Source organism: Engystomops pustulosus, chromosome 6, assembly GCF_040894005.1.
Source record: "Engystomops pustulosus chromosome 6, aEngPut4.maternal, whole genome shotgun sequence".
NCBI lineage: Eukaryota > Metazoa > Chordata > Amphibia > Anura > Leptodactylidae > Engystomops > Engystomops pustulosus.
In genome coordinates, this window is record NC_092416.1 from 82,217,627 (window position 1) to 82,232,657 (window position 15,031).

At 41.3% G+C, this 15,031-nt stretch overlaps 1 protein-coding gene across 1 annotated transcript in view; it reads left to right on the forward strand.

Moving 5' to 3' along the window:
- Positions 1-4,320: 4,320 nt before the first annotated feature.
- Positions 4,321-15,031, forward strand: part of PTPRH (protein tyrosine phosphatase receptor type H) — a 105,027-nt gene continuing 94,316 nt past the window's right edge. The window contains exon 1 of the mRNA XM_072156779.1: positions 4,321-4,694. Within this exon, the coding sequence (XP_072012880.1) occupies positions 4,641-4,694 (54 nt within the window). The 5' untranslated portion in view covers positions 4,321-4,640. The remainder of the gene's footprint in view (positions 4,695-15,031) is intronic.

Consider the following 15,031-nt stretch of genomic DNA (forward strand, 5'->3'; position numbering starts at 1 on the left):
TCATGCCTGATGACACAGAGAACTAGCCAACTGAAGCAGCTGCCCTAGCTCAAACCTGCGAGATTGGGGAAGGTCATGTTTCATTAGGAAGGCGGCCAGTGTAGTCACCTTATCCCCATCTAGGAAGTGACAGAGTAGAGTCAAGTCCCTAGATGCTATGTTATAGCTGTAGTTGTAGTACACAAGTGACTGCTTTGAGTACTGGAGGGACCTACAATGGGGATGGAGGCCAATGTCATAGTACCAAGTGCATAGGTGTCGGGGTCCACTAGTGGACTAGACTAATGCTATTCATGCACTCTGCCCGCTGGCGGACACTTTGAAGTAAACAGCAGCAACACTGCCACATTATAGTGTGTTGAGTGTAGAAGGAAGAGGAGCCGCAGGGAGCATCAGAAGGGGAGTATTTATGTTTTTTTAATGCACTAATGAATAATGCAAGGTAGGGTTTTTCAGCAAAAAAAGTGGTTTATACAGTATATTGCACAAATGAGTCTGCCTTGTTTATTATAATGTACAGGAAATAAAGTCTGATATTATTTTTAAATATGCACATTAAGATTGATAATAATCCCACTGAAAAGATGACATCTTATAGAAAACAAGTTGTCTACTTGAGGCCACTTTATAGTTCAACATCAAACTTTATTATTTGTTGCATTGGGTTACAGTAAGTGATATAATAGTACATATCTTGCAACATTTGTAAATGTGTGAATAGTAGTCATCTAATTAAACATGGTTAGAGAGTAATAACATTAGATTTAGAACAATGGCTAAACATAAAAATAACAGAACAACAGTTTAACCCCTTAAGGACGCAGCCATTTTGTAGCTTAAGGCTCAGTCCCATTTTTTGGATTCTGACCTGCGTCTCTTTATATGGTTATAACTTTTGAACACTGTTACTTATCTAAACGATTCTGAATTTTTAGAAAAATTTGCCATTTTCAAAATTCGAAATCATTGTGTTTTCAGGCAGATAGATTTACCACCTAAATAACTTGCCGAATAACATTTCCCATATGTCTACTTTACATTTTCATAATTTATGAAATGTTTGGATCATTTATTTTGACGTCACGCGGCTTACAAATCGAATAGCGATTTTCCGTATTTTTCAGAATTGACTATTTTGGGGATAAGTACTGTTTGAAATTAAATTTTACATATTTAGCATTAAAACCACCCTATATAATCAACCCATTTTTAAATCTGCACCCCTAAAGCTATCAGAAACAGCTTTTACGAAGATTGTTAACCCCTTGAGATCTTCATAGTAATTGAATCAAAATGGAGATGAAATTTAGAATGGTCAAATTTTGCCGGTTATACGTTCATTTAGCCCTAAAATTTACACATTTCCAAAAGATAAAAAGAGAAAACCCACCATACAATTTGTTCTACAATTTCTCCTGAGTGCAGAGACCCCCACATGTGGTCGTTACTTGTGTTATGGGGGAACAGCGAGGCGCAGAAGGGAAGGAGCACCTTGCAGCTGCCAGGATTTTAGTTTCCTCATTGGCCCTTTTGAAGGCTATAAAATTTTCACTTTTGCGTTATTGGGGCCATGTGATGGCGTTTTTTTTGTGGGAAGAGATGCTTTTTCCAGTGTTGCCATTTTCAAGGGGAGTGAAAAAGCTAAGTGCGAAACACGTGTCGGGGTGTACAGCGTGTGCCTTCCTACTGGTATAGGTAACATTACTGCTCTTATGTGAGGGACGTTTTTCCTCTGTTTGCAATTCCTACTTAGGTTGTGACTGTTAATAGGCTACACTTACCAGTCTCTACTTGTTCCATTGGTTTTATCAACTTTATATTATGTGGCACTCTCTGTTGTTTTTATACTGTACTGTTGCTGGTGCATTGTGATGCACAACTTTTTTTCAATAAAGATTGTTTTGTATTATACGAAATATACTTTAGATGCTGTGTTTTTCAATTTTTTGGTGAGATACTATGACGTCAGCAGCAGCCTCAGAAGAAAGAAAATAGAAGACAGAAGAAAGAAGAAGAGCCGTGGGGAAGAAAGAAGACGGGACGCGCCGACATCGGGGACATCGGGGGCAGGTTGTATACTACTGGGGGCTGGCAGACTGTGTACTCCATGGGGGCTGGCAGGCTGTATACTGCTGGGGGCTGCCTGTATACTGCTGGGGGCAGGCTGGCTGTATACTACTGGGGGCAGGCTGGCTGTATACTACTGGGGGCAGGCTGGCTGTATACTACATGGAGATAGGCTGGCTGTACACTGCATGGGTGTAGGCTGGCTGTATACTACTGGGGGCAGGCTGGCTGTATACTACATGGGGCTGGCTGTATACCACATGGGGCCGGCTGTATACTACTGGGAGCGGGCTGGCTGTATGCTACTAGAGGCTGGTGGCTGTATACAACTGGGAGCTGGCTGACTATATACTACTGGGGGCTTGCTGGCTATATACTGAGGGGGGGGCTGTGACCAATGCATTTCCGACCCTCAGCTTATACTCGAGTCAATAGTTTTTCCCAGTTTTTGGTGGTAAAATTAGGGGTCTCGGCTTATACTCGAGTATATATGGTATGTATTGCATGGTATTAGAAGTGTCAGCCTATGCACATGCATAGGCTGACACTGTGCCTTTAAGATGACGTCACAGATGACATCCGATCGGGACCCCAGAGATGCGATAACAGCGATCGGCGGCCCCGAAAACGGCGCGGGGGCGCCGATCGTGGGGGAAAGACCTCCCAGAGGCAGGTTAAATGCCGCGGTCGTGTTGACTGCGGCATTTAACGGGGTAAACACCCGCGATCGTAGCCCACTCCGACCGCAGGTGTTGGCCGGGGATGTCAGCGCTGACATCCCGCGACCCCCGATGCCGGTTCGGCTCCTGTGCAGAGGTGAACCGGCATCGTCTCTGTGCAGTAGCTGTACTGTGCTGAGCGCTATTCGCGGGACTCAGTGCAGTACAGCTACGGTGCAGAGCGCTAAGGGTTTAACCTGTAAAAGAGAAAGAAAAACAAAAAACGTAAAGGTGTTTCACAAATAAGAGACAAGATAGCATTTGGAAAACATAGACCTTTTTATCCAGTAATAAAAAAGGATAGTTTATTTCAAGTGCACCTGCTAAGGGCACTTTTTTGGTGCAAAAGAAAAGATAGATGGCCCGTTTTTAAGCAGTCTGTCAAAAAACGCATGCATTTTTTTTAAACCAGTTTGAATTAAGATAATTGGTCAAACCTGTCAAAAACGGATGCGTTTTTAAACGGACTGAAAACGCATGCTTAAAAATGGACCAAAAACGCCATGTGTGGCAGGGTGCCAAAACCACTACATGACATCGTTTAGCCTTGCCTAAAAAAGTTTCAACAAAAAGATAAATCTAATAAATATGCCAAAGGGTGCATTCACACGTTCCGCTAGCGGCGCGTTCATAACGCGATGCTAGCGCACAGGGGGCGGGGCTCTGGCCGAACGCTCCCTGTGAGCTTGCTTCGTGTTATGAACGCGACGCTAGTGGAAAGTGTGAACGCACCCTAAAAAAATATGCCAAAAAATATGGTAATGGTCCTCCTTTTAATCTCTCCCAATGCATGTGTGGGTTTATATACAATACTATATGGAAAGAGTGAAAGGAAATAAAGTACACATTGCATTATTAAAAGAAAATATTGAACTTTTAGTGGACATCTCTCATAATTTAGGTGTGATGGACAGCTCATAATGTATTTTCAGAAGAGGTACATAATAAAGGAAAAAATGCTACTTTTATTAAAACAATGTTACAAACATGCACATTTCAGACTTCCTAGCATCATGATCATTGTTGGAGGAAACTGGAGAATCTAAATAGCTCGTGTGATCACAAAGAGAACATACAGCTTAACTGAATGAATGTATAATATTTCAGCATTTTCATTTTGCTGAGGGCCACACTTTGTCTAAAACTGACATAGAAACTGTAATCATGAAGCTGCATTGACAAATACATTGCGTGATCCTATAAAAGAAACATACATCACATGTATGTGAGGAGTTCAACCCAAATTCCACATTAAGAAGCAGTAATTGCACTGCGGCTAACCAGCAACAATTGTCATAAGTGTCCCCTATCTTATACTGGTTCTACTTGCTAAATCCACTCCTGGTTTTAGCTAAAAAAAAAAAAGAAAACAAACTAAAACCCTGCAGCACAAAAGCAGTGTTTCTCAGTAAGACTATGAGGCACCTGCAGCAGGGTGTGTTACATCAGCCCACACCTTTATTCCTGCACATTATTTGCACTTTCTATTTAAATCACAGGGTTTGATGTAGTAGAGCTGTGTTTGCCATCTGATCATAGTGTAAGATGCAACTTCCTACTGTGAAAAGGGAGGTGGCCATTCAAATAGAAGAATAAAAGGTTAAAGTCCTGCCTTGAAGAGGAGGGGAATTGTATGACGGCTCCTGCTGCTATTAGTGATTTCACGGTCTTACTTCCCTGTTGCTGTAAAAGTACAAAGATCTAACAAGTCCAAACTTCATTCTCAGTGACAATGAGAGAGTGACTGGAGCTGCAGTTGACATTGGTAACATCCGGCATCCTAGCACAGCAGGTGGAACTGAAGGTCCCTGGAGATCTCAGGTGTTTAGTCTTAAGCAGAATCTCCAGGACCCAATGGCGTTTCACTTCATCAGCCTGGGACGATGCAACCTGTTGTCTCTGCTACTGGTAAGTACCGAGCAGTTAACAGCTGGGACTTGTAGTTCCACATCAAGGGATTGGAATCTGTGGATTGGAATAGTACAAATAGTTGCGGCGTACGCTTAGATGCCAGATGAGATGTATATGCTCTATTGATAGTGTCTTGTCACCAATGGGTTATTGTGTGACATATGCTGAAATGGTGTGTAAAAGTTCAAGGGACATGGATATTGTAGGTTTATGTCGCAGCTAGTATTTATATGCTACGTATATTTTCTGACATCCAGTAGACATGACTTCTGTGACGATACACATAAGTTGACTGTATACAAACATACAAAATATATGCTTCTTAGCGATGGCATGTGTTGTTCTTCGCACCTCTCAGTCTCTCTGACTGAAGAAATGTACAAATGCGTCCCATCAAGTCATGAAATGTCTGTGTCTTTCTATGAATTCTGTGTGCTGCCTTGTGTGATACTTTAGTTTTGTTTTGTACTTTGTGGTTCCTCTTTTTGAGTTCTAAAGTTCATGGAGAAATTGCTCTGTATAAATAGTATACTAGTTTATAGTAGTATCTGTAATGTTCTATGTATATAAATATGTAGTATCTGTAGATTTGGCTGTTATTACGTTTTCAGTGCGGATGGGGCTCAGCCTGATCACATATGCGCTTTTATGGAAACGCAAGCGATTGTTAACCAGAACAATGCCAAACCGGAACCATTAAAACAATGAACTGGGTTCTGGTTACCAAACACTTGGGTTTCCATAGAAACGAATCAGGCCAAGGTCCCCCACATGTGGGCACTGCTTTGTAAACACATCGCTAGCAGTACTTGTGACCAAACCCATATGCTGACATCCCACCCCCCAGAGCAGGAAGCCCTGCTCCCTATTGACCCTCAATACAGATGTCCCCAATCTTTTAGGGCGCGTTCACACGTTCCGCTAGGGTCGCGTTCATAACGAGACACTAGCGCACATGGGACGGGGCTCGGGCCGATCGCATATGCGTTTCCTGGGACACGCATGCGATACATAACCCTCAGGGCGCGTTCACACGTTGCGTTTTGGTTGCGTTTTCATTGCGTTTGAAACGCATATACAACAGCTGATGTGAGGTAATTTGCCTAATTACATTACCGTTTACGTTTGTAAATGCAATGTTAACACATGCGTTAACAAAACGCATGCGTTAACACTTTGTTAACGTATGCCTTAACATCGCGTTTACGATGCGTTTTGTAAATGGAAGCGTTAACAGTGATGGAATTAGGAAAATCACCTCTCCTCAGCTGTTGTATATGCGTTTCAAACGCAATGAAAACGCGACCAAAAACGCGTTCACATGTTGCATTTTGTCCTGCGTTTATATTGCGTTACAACAGTTGGGGAGAGGTGATTTGCCTAATTACATTACTGTTTACATTTGTTAACACATGTGTTAACAAAACACATGCTTTAACATCACGTTTACAATGCGTTTTGAAAACGGAAATGTTAACAGTAATGTGATTAGGCAAATCACCTCATCTCAGCTGTTGTAATGCGTTTTAAAACTAAATGAAAACGCAACCAAAGCGCAACGTGTGACCATGCCCTCATTGATAACATGCTGAATTCAGTTCCGGTTTGCAGGTTTGGGCCGTGTGATCCGAGCAGCACGTGTTGCGAGTGTGATGCGAGTGTAGAAGGAGCCTAACTCTGTTTAGAGATGGTATAGAACACATGGCACACAACCATTTTTTTCTTTAACCCCAACATCATGGTGTGGCAGCGGTGTATGAACTCAGACTGAGCCTTCTTCATACACACTAGTTGTTTGCTGTATAATTCAGCCCACACCCACTGCTAACATTGATTGTGAGTGTTAACCATCTATAAGTGTTTATGCTGCAGTCTTGAGCCGATTCGCTGCCCGCATGTGTCGTAATTTCAGGCGATGATCTGTCGCCAAGACAGCCTGGAGTCTTTGTGAGACTCCCAGGCTTGCCGCTCAACACGATCTATAATGTGCCACTGGTAATGTTACGTAATGCTCCAATATTACATAGCAAACTTTTTAATATAAATTTTAAAAAGTATTCAATAATTTTATTTTATTTTTCTTCTTGCTACATAAAATCCCCCTATAGTTTTGCATTATATTGTTCCCCTCAGCTTTATATATTAAGAGTTTCCAAATTTTAGGTCTCACATTTAGTGGCACATTTAGTTACCTGTTCTGACGCGTTCCCCGAAAGTGCATTTTCCGACCGGAATAATGTCCGATTCACTATGATTGTGCGCCCAATATCCTGCATGTGTCACTGGAGTTCGCCTTCTCCTTCCAGGTGTATGTAAGTGCTTGTTCTTGCGACAGAATTTGAATGTTAAATCCTGTGTTCAGTCCGAATCAGTAGGATCGTCCGATGGCCCGACCCCTGATTTCTGTCGCATGAAAGCCGGCACAACTGCGGCAAAATCCGATCACGTGCGACAAAATCCCCAGTTAAATACCTGTCACAGCGGCACAAATCCCGAAAACCTCAAGAAAATCAGACGAAAGTGCAGCCGGGGTCCATTATTAGTTGATCCTGATGATTTTGTTTTTCAGATGGACCAATCACTATTTGAACTAACACATTTGATTTTTACCTGTTTCTTTCCAATGTGTAGGATTGTCAAATTAGGGATCAGACTACTTTCATTCATATTTTATGATGACAAACTACCACATCGTCTTCCTACAACAAATATGGAGAGACTTTAGATCCTCCAATCACTGATACAGGTACTATTTCTGAGCCGCAAACCATGGGAGAACAGCTCTGTATTTTTGTTTTTACCACCAATTTTGGTGACCTTAAGGAATCCGAAATTCATATTCTTATAAACTTATCATTGGAGAAGCTACATATATTTTTTTACATTTCCGAGTATTTTCTCTTACTTACTTTTTAGAACAAATTTGCACAACCAATAAGGTTATATTGTGTCAAACTATCATATATTGGGGCACATTTGCTTACCCAGTCCTGCACGATCCTTGCTGTGCATTGTCCGACGAGAATGAACTTTGACGCGATTCACATAGATTGTGCGCCCAATTTCCTGCATCTGTCACTTCCCCGCTCTGGTCCGCCAGAGTTCACCTTCTTGTTCCCGGTGTATGTAAGTGCATGTCTTGCGACACAATTTTACAGTTAAATCCCACGCTCAGTCCAAATCCGTCGGATCATCTGACGGCCAGCCTCGAATTTTTGTTGCATGAAAGTCGGTGCGATTGTGCCAAAATCCGATCACGTACGGCACAATCCCCTTAATAGCTGTCACAGTGGCGCAAATCCTGAAAATTTCTAAAAGCTGACAAAAGTACGATCTGCGGGACCCTTAGTAAATGAGCCCCATTGTGTCAAATATAATGCATGCTTGTTGTTTTTGAAACTCCAATGAACACAACAGCTAATAAATGTTTGTGGTTCCAGGTCCCATGTTTTTTAAATGTAGTTTTTATCAGATAACTCAATTATATTATTTTAAACCAATTACTCAATCCTTTAAGATACATTTCAACTCAAAATCTATTTATAGACAACCTGGTGCTAGCATCCACAAATTATATATCCACATGCTCTTTCTCTTTTAATTATATCTTCACCTCTCTTGTGTTTCTCTTTTTCTCTATACCCTAAAAAGGGCCACAGGGTTTGTATAATGCTTCTGGGGTCAATTGCAGTGAGGCCGTGCACCTAGTTTATGATGGGACCTGTGACTCGCCATGAATTAGGTCCATGCCGCACAGGAGTAAGGAGTCATAATCCATATGCAATATATGTCTTTGGGGGAGTGAATCTGGTAGAGTCCCTTGTTGAGAAGGACCTGGGTGAACTAGTAGATCATAGCTCAAGTAATGCCAGCAAAGCTTGTTTACTGTAAGAACAGTGCATAAGTGGCATAGCCTGCCTCATGAGCTGTTCACACTAGGGACAGCAGAGAGCTACAAGAAGGGTCTAGATGCCAATTTACATCAAAATAGCATTCCTCATACAATCTCTTTCCTTCCTTGCTTAAACTTGATGGACATATTTCTTTTTTCAACCTTATAAACTATGTAACTATGAAAGGGAATATAAAGAAAGGTGAAGAGTTTAACTTAATACATTGCGGCCAATAAAGTGTACAGCAGGCAGCTATCTTATGTGAGTGGCTAGCCATAAATAAATGTGATTCACAAACTCTGTACTCATCTACATATTATGTTGATGCCATACAAGTAACCTATATAGATACCAGGAAATAATTACTAACCTGACAACCCTGCTTCCTTTATACACATACAAGTTTAATAAGATGGATACTCTAGTAGATAATCTAGTTAATTTGTAGGGTGGAAAGAAACTTCTGCCCTGTGCTGCTTTTCCTAAGTAAAAATAATACTAGGAGTTTTATGAGAATCTGAAACTCCCCACATGAGCAGTTACTGTCTAACAATAGATAAAACCCCCATACTTGCTCTCCCTGTGGCTCCAGCAGTGGTCCTCTGTATCAGTATCTAGTCTCTTTTATGTTTTTTTTCTCCAGTTCTCAGATGAACCCAATACTATTATTCTTATTCTTACCAGTTTAATGAAGGACAGTTAGCGCTAATTGCTAGTTTAAAGTGTATAATATGTTGAAGAATTAATATCAAATTATCAGTATTAGTAACATTCAAATTACATTGGAAATGCACACTCTACACCACATAACACTATGTTTACCGCATATATTAAGAACTAAAGCAGCAGAACTTTAAAGGGGTTGTCCACTTTGAGCACATTCCAGCAAATAATTGCTATTGTTTGTGTTAAGAAAAGTTATACAAATTTCCAATATACTTTCTGTATCGATTCTTTTATTTTCTGTACCAAATGTTTCACTTTTCTTGCTTTTATGTAACAGGAAACTTCATTCTTTACCTCCTGTAGATAAACAGTGGTCGATAGTCATGTGATGCCACACAGGTAGCCAGCTCGTTACTCTGATTACACTGTGCTATGTAACGAACAGTGCACCTGTGTGACATCACATGACCATGGACCGGTGTTTATCTACAGGAAGCAAAGAATTAAGTTTCCTGTTGCATGACAGCAAGCAGAGATCTAGAAAACTGTTAAGAATTGATAATGAAAGTATATTGTAAAATTGTATAGATTTTCATTTAAGGTGAACAACCCCTTTCAAAACTTCCTCACTCTACAGAAATGTGTCTCAGAGCCCTCATGTGTCACAAGGGGAAACCGAGCAGAATAAGGGGGAAAAGACAAAGGCCGTTTTCATACTGACTACTGAGGCTGGTGTGTGAGCATCACCACAGTAGAGATGTTTGTTCCTCTGATCATTTTACACACAGACTATAACATTCTTGGCTTTCCAATTTTTTTAGAGCTTAAAAAACCTTCTCCTTTCAACCATATACAAAAATGTTAGAAGGATTTTTTTTAGGATATACATGAAAAGGGGTTAGTTATCTTGAACTAAGTTTTTTTTAATATAAAAATATTTACACCATACATTAACCTCTGCATCAACACTGTGTGCACGCTACAGAGTCTTAGTGAGGGCTGTAATAATAGGTGGTAGTGGGTGCGTCATGTCGATAAAGAGTGGTTATTGGAGCAGAGCTTGATAGAGTTGAGTATAGAATGTTGGTCCTTTTTATATACTCTGGGGTCCATATTGATAAAAGTTAATCCCTGACAAGTTTTTTAATAACAGAAAGTTGTCTCAGAAAGTTGCATAAGTCTATGTAATGCTACTGTAGGGACTGTAAGCTGCACTTCTACCCGAGACCTTACATTTCAAAGATTGTTCTCCTCACCCTGAGCGCTCATAAATACAAATATTGGTTTTTGTGCTCACATGTGCTTTCCCACATCCTTTGTAGGTCCTCCTCTGCTTCTGATGCTCCACTGCCTACTCAGGTCATTTGGGTCCTCTTTGGGTCCTTCCGCTCCACTGTTTCTCTTTGGGTCATTCCACTCCTCTTCCGGTCTTTGCGCTTGACCGGCACACAGAATGACGTCAGCCACTTGGCAACGTCATTGTTTGTGAGCCGCTGGCATCGCAAGGGGAGAGGAGGAGAAGTGGAAGAACCCAAAGGACCCGAGGAGGCACTGGAGTATCAAAAGCAGAAGAGAACCTACGGGGGACATCGGAATGGTGAGTACAGTGTTCATTTTTTTTTATAGACTCGAGTATAAGCACAAATTTAGTGCTAAAAAACTCTTCTTATACTCCAGTATATATTAAATATTTTAGCCTAATGAAAATGTAGAAGTTACTTGCTCAGCTTTCAGGAATCTGAACATTTTTTATGCAATTTCAAGGAAGCCTCTTTTGCAGCTTCCTCATAAGAATAAATTGGAAGCAGAAGTGGTAAACTGGAATTACCGGTTCTCTGGCTTGGAGTAAAAATAGTGAGAACATTATAAAATAATGAAAGGATGACCTATCCCATGTACACAGCCACTATTAATAACACCTGTTGTACATCATACTCTACAAATGTAGGTTTCTTGAAATAATTCTACTGTACAAACAAGGGAGCTCAAACAGGATACATGTGACTATTAATGCAGATGTAACAGCTTTTAACATATAAATATCTCCAAAAAATCTCCAAAACATGGAGTTTGATAACTGTCTATTTGATTATGAAAAATGGTGATAACAGGAACACAAGTTCATGTTACCTTTTCTACTGGAATGATTCAAAGCAACATTGGGCCGAAAAAAGTCACTGATCCTCCGACTTATCCTTTCTCCATCATACTTTCTGCAGTGAGCATTGTGGGTACAGTATATGCAGCTTCCACTTTTCCCTGGTTTAGTTTTGGTTTTGGGGCCTTGAGCTGTGGTAGTTCAAAATCCTAACATCTTTTTTTTTAGCCTCCTTCCTATAAAGAGACTTAAACCATATGTTTGTATTTCATGCAACATCTGAGCACATACATGTATATTATACAGTCAGTACCTTTAACTTTGCCAGTTATATGGCAGTTGCTTTTTAAATGCAGGGGTACTGCTATTAGAAAGTTTTACTCCCTTTTAATACATGAAGAGGAAACTTTTAAAGTACATCTGTAAAGTATAAGTATATAACTTTTGCCTAACTCTGCACTAATTTACTCTAGTTGGTTATCTGCAGGTGTTTAGCAGCTAGCAGAGGTTTTACCTTGCCCCCCAGGCTAATCTCAATTTGCCATGTTGTCTCATCACCATGGGAAACCATATAGAATAGCATGAAAGGACAGGAGGCTTGTAAGGAGGGACTGTAGGACCTTTAGTGATGTCACAAGCATGTGACTCATCACATGCTTCAGATGAGCCAATTACTAACATACTGTCCTGTTTTGGCTTTATTGCCCTGAGCTGATGTCACCACCTGGAAGTACTTACCCACATCAGGAGTTTAGTAAGAAATAATGTTAAATATACCAGATATATCTCAGTCTATGAAAAAGCCAGCAGCATGATAAAGGTATTGTTGGAATAGTTGTCAAAGGCTCTCTCCAACTGTGCTAAAACTATTTTTTGTCAGTAACTTTACAGTTATGCTTTAAAGAAGGACCCCCCATCTGCTTAAGGTGTGATTCCTAACAAGATCTTAGTAGAAGGGAAAAACTGATATCACCTTTGTTGTTTCCATGGCCCTGTGTATGAGCTGACTGCCAGTGTTGAAAAACCTCGTAGCAGGTTCTATTCTTCGAGTTGGCATGAACACTATTATTGTCCTCGGCGATCAGTGGTCAATTCCTAATCACTGTTGGGCTACAAAAAACGGTCAACAACCTGCACACGAATGTAGACTAGTTAGTATAGCCGGTTACTTTTAATCCTTCTCCTACAGATATGAATTCATATATATTAGTCAGCAGCAGGGGAAGTCAAAATGGGCAGGATGTGACAGCACCCTGTAGCTCTAGTGTACCTACCTGCAGACAACTTGCCTTCCTGTCAGACCATAACATAAAGGAGATTCTATTGTGCACTGTTTTGGCAATCTCTGTGCAGCGCTGGGTAATCTGTGTACGCTATATACTGTAAATGAAGAATTATTATTATTGTGTATCACACATCTCAGCACCTGAAAAAGAATTTGGGAATTCACAGCTGGATAGAAGCAAGAAGTATTATAAAAGTTTTAGGAATTATATGTAGGAGAACACATCATCAAAGTTTGTTTCCATTGACCAAAAATAACATTTTGTGTGTGCAGAGGAGTGGTTGCGAATACGTCCCACCATGTAGCTTGCAGCCTGTGTAGGGTCTGATCAGCCCCAAAGCACGTCATTACATAGTCCCTAGATAACACAGGGGAACACTGCAGTGGTAGAACCTACCTGGTAAGGCAGGAGTTAAGTGTTTTGTGTGATGTCATATGTGTCAGCCAATCACATGTGTTACACTCTGTTTCTGTGAGCTGAGATGTAATTGGAGGAGTAGCCACCACCTGACCAGTGGGAGTAACAAAACTCCTGGTCAGGAAAGTTCTAGAGAGCAGTTAGCTGAGCAGTAGCTCAGAAGCAGACTGGAGTTAATCCAGTACAGACTCTTAGGAGTCTGTGCAGCCAGCATACCAGAGCAGGTGAGCCCAGCTCCCTGCCTGAAGAATGGAGCTAATAGCTAGTTAGCGAGAGGAAAGGGGTATCATCCTACCTTCAAGGGTGATACCTAAAACAATCCAGGATAAAGCTGAAGCATCCTACTAGGACACAGCTACCTCCCAGCCTGCCCTTTGCATCCAGGTTGGTGATCCACATCCTGTGGCTCCCTCCAACTACATCTCCAGCACTCCACCATCCTGTTAGGGAACGTTGCTAATGTTCCTGTCAGTTCCAATAAAGAACTGTAAGTTATTTTTGTTCAACGTCTGCCTCCGTCTGGTCCCTGCTACTACGGCTGTCACCATCACGGGCATCCTGTCCACCACACAGAGAATCAGACTCTAGACACCAAAGGGTTGCCCCAGGGAGAACCGCTATAGCAGCCTCTCCCTTATCATTTCTTGCCAACACCACCCTGCTGGAGACCGGCCAGGCTGTAGGACAGCCCTCCGGTTCCCCATACCAAGCACCGTGACACTAGCGTGCCTAGGCCGCAACCACCAGCCACTCAGGTACTGCTGGCCCCGGCTGACTCCAGGCCCTGAGAAAAGGCTAGGCCCCGGGGGGGGTTGTTGCACATGTAAAACGTCTTGAGGGGAGAAGAGACCATGGGCGAGGAAAAGATATGGGGGGCATGGGAGGGTTTTATTTATTTGAAATCAATGCATGACAGATCTCGCAAGGGTGGAGGAGAACCACTCCTCACTGGCCACTCCCATGAGTGGCCATACAGAAAGGTAAACATTCATCTAACTTGTACACTATTCTCTATGGGGACATGAAGGAGCCAGAAAAAGTCTCCTGATATCCGATTCACTTTTAAAGAAATTTTCCCACAAAAGAAAATTCTCAACTCTCAATCCCCTGGTGATGTATACACAATAAAGATAATTTTAACCCCTGAGTTTACAATTTTACTCAGTTTATTTGCTGTATTATTCCAGAGTGTGGGCAGCCACTTCATCATCCATCTGGTTCTGTGAGCTGAGTGTGGTTAGATTATTAAGGTACAGGTTTAGATACACTCTCATTTACCTTCTGAACATTCACTAGTATCTGACACATAGAGAGATGAGAAAGATCAGAGATGATGCGATCCATGAGATGCCTATTACACACTGTCGTATCTGCTCTCCCTCCCCAAAGAACGTATCTACCTGTAGCTTGCAGCTTTTCTTTCCTCACGATGTGTTGTTTGCTGGCAGGATCTGAGTGTCTGTGAGCTCCGCCTGAAATGCAGGGGGCAAGGCTAGAGAGGAGGGAAATCCAAGATGGTGTCCCCAACCCTAAGTCCGTACTTACAGGGGCAACTGAAATTGTGTACACCAGGACTGATAGACTTATATACAGAATTATATCTGTGAAATGCTGAATTTTTGTTAATAACCATGAATTAGAGAGAATGTGTTATTTTGTTATCCTGAGATATATTTAAGATACTTGTCTTTGTGGGAAAACTTTGTTGTTGTTTTTGTTTTTTAAAAATCTTGTTGACCATACAGGTGAATTCTGCAGATTTGTTGTAGATAGAACCGCAACTAAAAATAATTCAGTAAAAATATAAATTTTTTAATACAAACTCTAGTTCTTAGAAAATTTTGCAACAAAATTGCAGCATGTGTATTTATCCTTAATGTGGACTACAGGCAGTCCCCTATTTAAGAACACCCGACTTACACACAGCCCCTAGTTACAAACGGACCTCTGATAATTGGTAATTAACTGCACTTT